General features: G+C 41.9%; 1 protein-coding gene across 1 annotated transcript; it reads left to right on the forward strand.

Annotated features, from left to right (window-relative positions):
* Positions 1 to 1337: 1337 nt before the first annotated feature.
* On the forward strand, positions 1338 to 2555 carry LOC108319578 (uncharacterized). The gene has a single exon (XM_017550752.1). The coding sequence runs from the start codon at positions 1338 to 1340 to the stop codon at positions 2553 to 2555; it is 1218 nt and encodes a 405-aa protein (XP_017406241.1).
* Positions 2556 to 2936: the final 381 nt, after the last annotated feature.

Consider the following 2936-nt stretch of genomic DNA (forward strand, 5'->3'; position numbering starts at 1 on the left):
ATAGGACGATGTGAAAGTGGGTCGTGCAGTGAGCACGTGACTCTGGTTCTCATCTCCTATGTTGATGGCACTGTCATTATCAGGAATATGAACAGTCTGAAATGGTGATTCCTCTAAAACTTTAGACTGTTCTTGATTTAGTTGAGTGGCCATCTGCCCTATTTGGTCATTCAAGCTCTGAATGGACGCTCTGGTCTCTTGCATGAACTCAATGTTCTGCATGGCCATCTACCTCAGTAACTCCTCCAATGTAGGCTCAGAAGTAGAAGGTTGAGGAGCTATTTGGGAAGGAGCATCATAAAATTGCATCTGCTGTTGTTGCTGGACTGGCGGAGAAATAAAGGTATTTTGAGATGGTGCTTCCTGATATTTTTGTGGAGCTTCATACCATCCCAAACCAGTGTCATTCCATCCAAAATCGTTGTTGTAACTATTTTGCACATTGGGTTGCTGCTGCAATTTAATTAGGATTAAGTGAAGAATTTCGGCCGCCGAATTGGGCCACTGCTGCTGTTCTGAGGCTGCCACGCTTGGAGTTGGAGTTGATGCCACTGAATTGGGCCGTTTTAAGTTGGGGCGCTGCTGATTGGAACGCTGTTGCTGCCAACTGATTAATGAAGCTTTGGACTGCTGGTTGCACACACTTCTGGGCCGCAATGCTGATCTAAAGTAGAGCACTGGATTGGGCCAACTTTCCTTTAATGAAACGATGCGTTTCAGATGCTCCTGTACAACTCCAAGATGAAGCTGATAGCTGGCAAGCTTAGATCAAAATGGGAAGGTCCATATGTAATAGTCAAAGTATTCCCAAATGGGGCAGTGGAGATTAGGAAACCAGAGGCTGATAAGTCATTCACGGTCAATGGTCATCAATTAAAAATCTTCCAGGAGAAGCAGCCTTTAGAAAATGAAAAAAGTACATTGCAATTCAATGATCCAGTTCTAGAAAATCTACGTTGAATAAACTTTATCTCCTCCTTTTCTGCTCTTGTTTGTGATTTTAGTTAAGTACTGTGTTGATTTTCCTACTGTAGATTTCATATTTTGTTTTTGTAATGATTTTCAAATTTTTTTTTCTTTCGTGCTCTTTAGTAGTTCTTACTTGTATATATTCATGTGCTATCTGTTTTCGTACATCTGTCCTGATTCTGTGATGTTTTGGTCTTTTATTTTAAAAGTTGTTGGTGATTACTGTGTTTGTATTGCTGGATGCTTAGTAAATACATCTGTTGAGGAGGTTTAGGTTGAATTAGAAGTGTGTATAACAAAAAATATTTTATTTTTTTCTGAATCTGCAAACTAACAGGTGTTCATCTAGCTGTGAGGGTTGAAAGTGTATGACCAGGGCTAATCACAGCCCTTTGCTTACCCTAGATCCAGAAATTGGCAGGAATAGAAAAGGAATAAAAAAGGAGAGGAACCAGCGTGGATCTAAGGCTACTGGATCATTTCCGACTTCATTTGAGTGTTTATCAGATACATCTGAGACTGAAGACATGACTGTTGAGCAAAGAGAGAGAACATTAAAGGAGCTGGCTAATCAGGAAATTGGATTCCAGCCCCTGTGCATCCAAGTGCCGTATGTGCAGGGGGCTCCCAACTTTGATCTTAGATCTGGGTTCATTCAGCTTCTGCCAAGGTTCCATGGGTCAGCAGGGGAGGACCCTCACAAGCATATTATGGAGTTCACAATGGTCTGTTCAACTATGAAACCACTGGATGTGCCTGAGGATATTGTCAAGATGAAAGCCTTTCCCTTTTCACTGCAAGATGCTGCCAAGGAGTGGCTGTTTTCTCAGAATGTACCCATAGTTAGTTGGGGAGAAATGAAGAGAAAATTTCTGGAAAGGTTCTTCCCTGCCTCCAGGACAGCAGTTGTGAGAAAAGAAATAAGTGGAATTAGACAACTGCCTGGGGAGAATCTGTTTGAATACTGGGAACGCTTCAAGAGGTTGTACTCCACTTGTCCCAATCATCAGATCAATGAACAGCTGCTGCTGCAATACTTTTATGAAGGGTTGCTGCCTCAAGAAAGGAACATGATAGATGCAGCAAGTGGAGGTACTCTAATGGACAAGACACCATCTGCAGCAAGAAACCTCATTGCAAACATGGTTGAGAATTACCAGCAGACCTGCACTAGAGGTGGCAGTAGTAAAGGAGTTCATGAGATGCAACTGAATGCAATCTCAGATTCAGTGAGGACCAACATGTTTACTGAGAACAACCTACTGATGGGGAACAAAATTTTGGAGCTAATTGAGCTGATGAGGCAGATGGCTTTAGGAGGCCGAGTGAATGCAGAGAGAAAGCACTGTGGTCTGTGTGCATCAGATCAACACTTCACAGACCAGTGTTATCAACTTCACGACACCACTGGAGCTGAATCAGTGGCAGCTGCATTCCAATATCAGCAAGGAAACTTCAGGCAGAATCAACAGCCATGGCAAGCCCAGAATCAGCCACAACATTACAACCAAGCTTCTAACTCACAGAATTCAGGATGGAGGAACATGATGAACCCGAGATACGAAGCTCCTCCATATAATCAGTAGAGTGGACGACAATCATATAGGCTGATGCAGAGCATGAATCAGTATGCACAGCAGAATAGGCAGAATGCATCATTTTATGGAAGGCAGAACCAATCACAAATGCAGCCTAGGATGGACCCAACTCTGGAGGCAACTGATGAGTCGTTATTTCTTGAATTATATTTAGTTTATTGCACTTAAATAAACCAGGGAATTGTGTTTAATTGTTTGTTATTTCCCCGTTTTCCAAATTCTGCTTAATTTGGTCGGAAATTTGTAATTGTGCTAATTTGGATTTTCTGAGCTAAGTGCATTTTTTGAAGTGCAGGAAAATTTCGGAAATACATTTTGGGACATCAGGAAGAATGCCAAATAAATTCAAGACTCTCCACACAGACATTT

The sequence above is a fragment of the Vigna angularis genome, chromosome 4 (assembly GCF_016808095.1).
Source record: "Vigna angularis cultivar LongXiaoDou No.4 chromosome 4, ASM1680809v1, whole genome shotgun sequence".
NCBI classification, from domain to species: Eukaryota; Viridiplantae; Streptophyta; class Magnoliopsida; order Fabales; family Fabaceae; genus Vigna; species Vigna angularis.

Bases quoted from the DNA above. Each gene is read 5' to 3' on its own strand.
- LOC108319578 (XM_017550752.1), top strand. From the start codon at position 1,338: ATGACCAGGGCTAATCACAGCCCTTTGCTTACCCTAGATCCAGAAATT.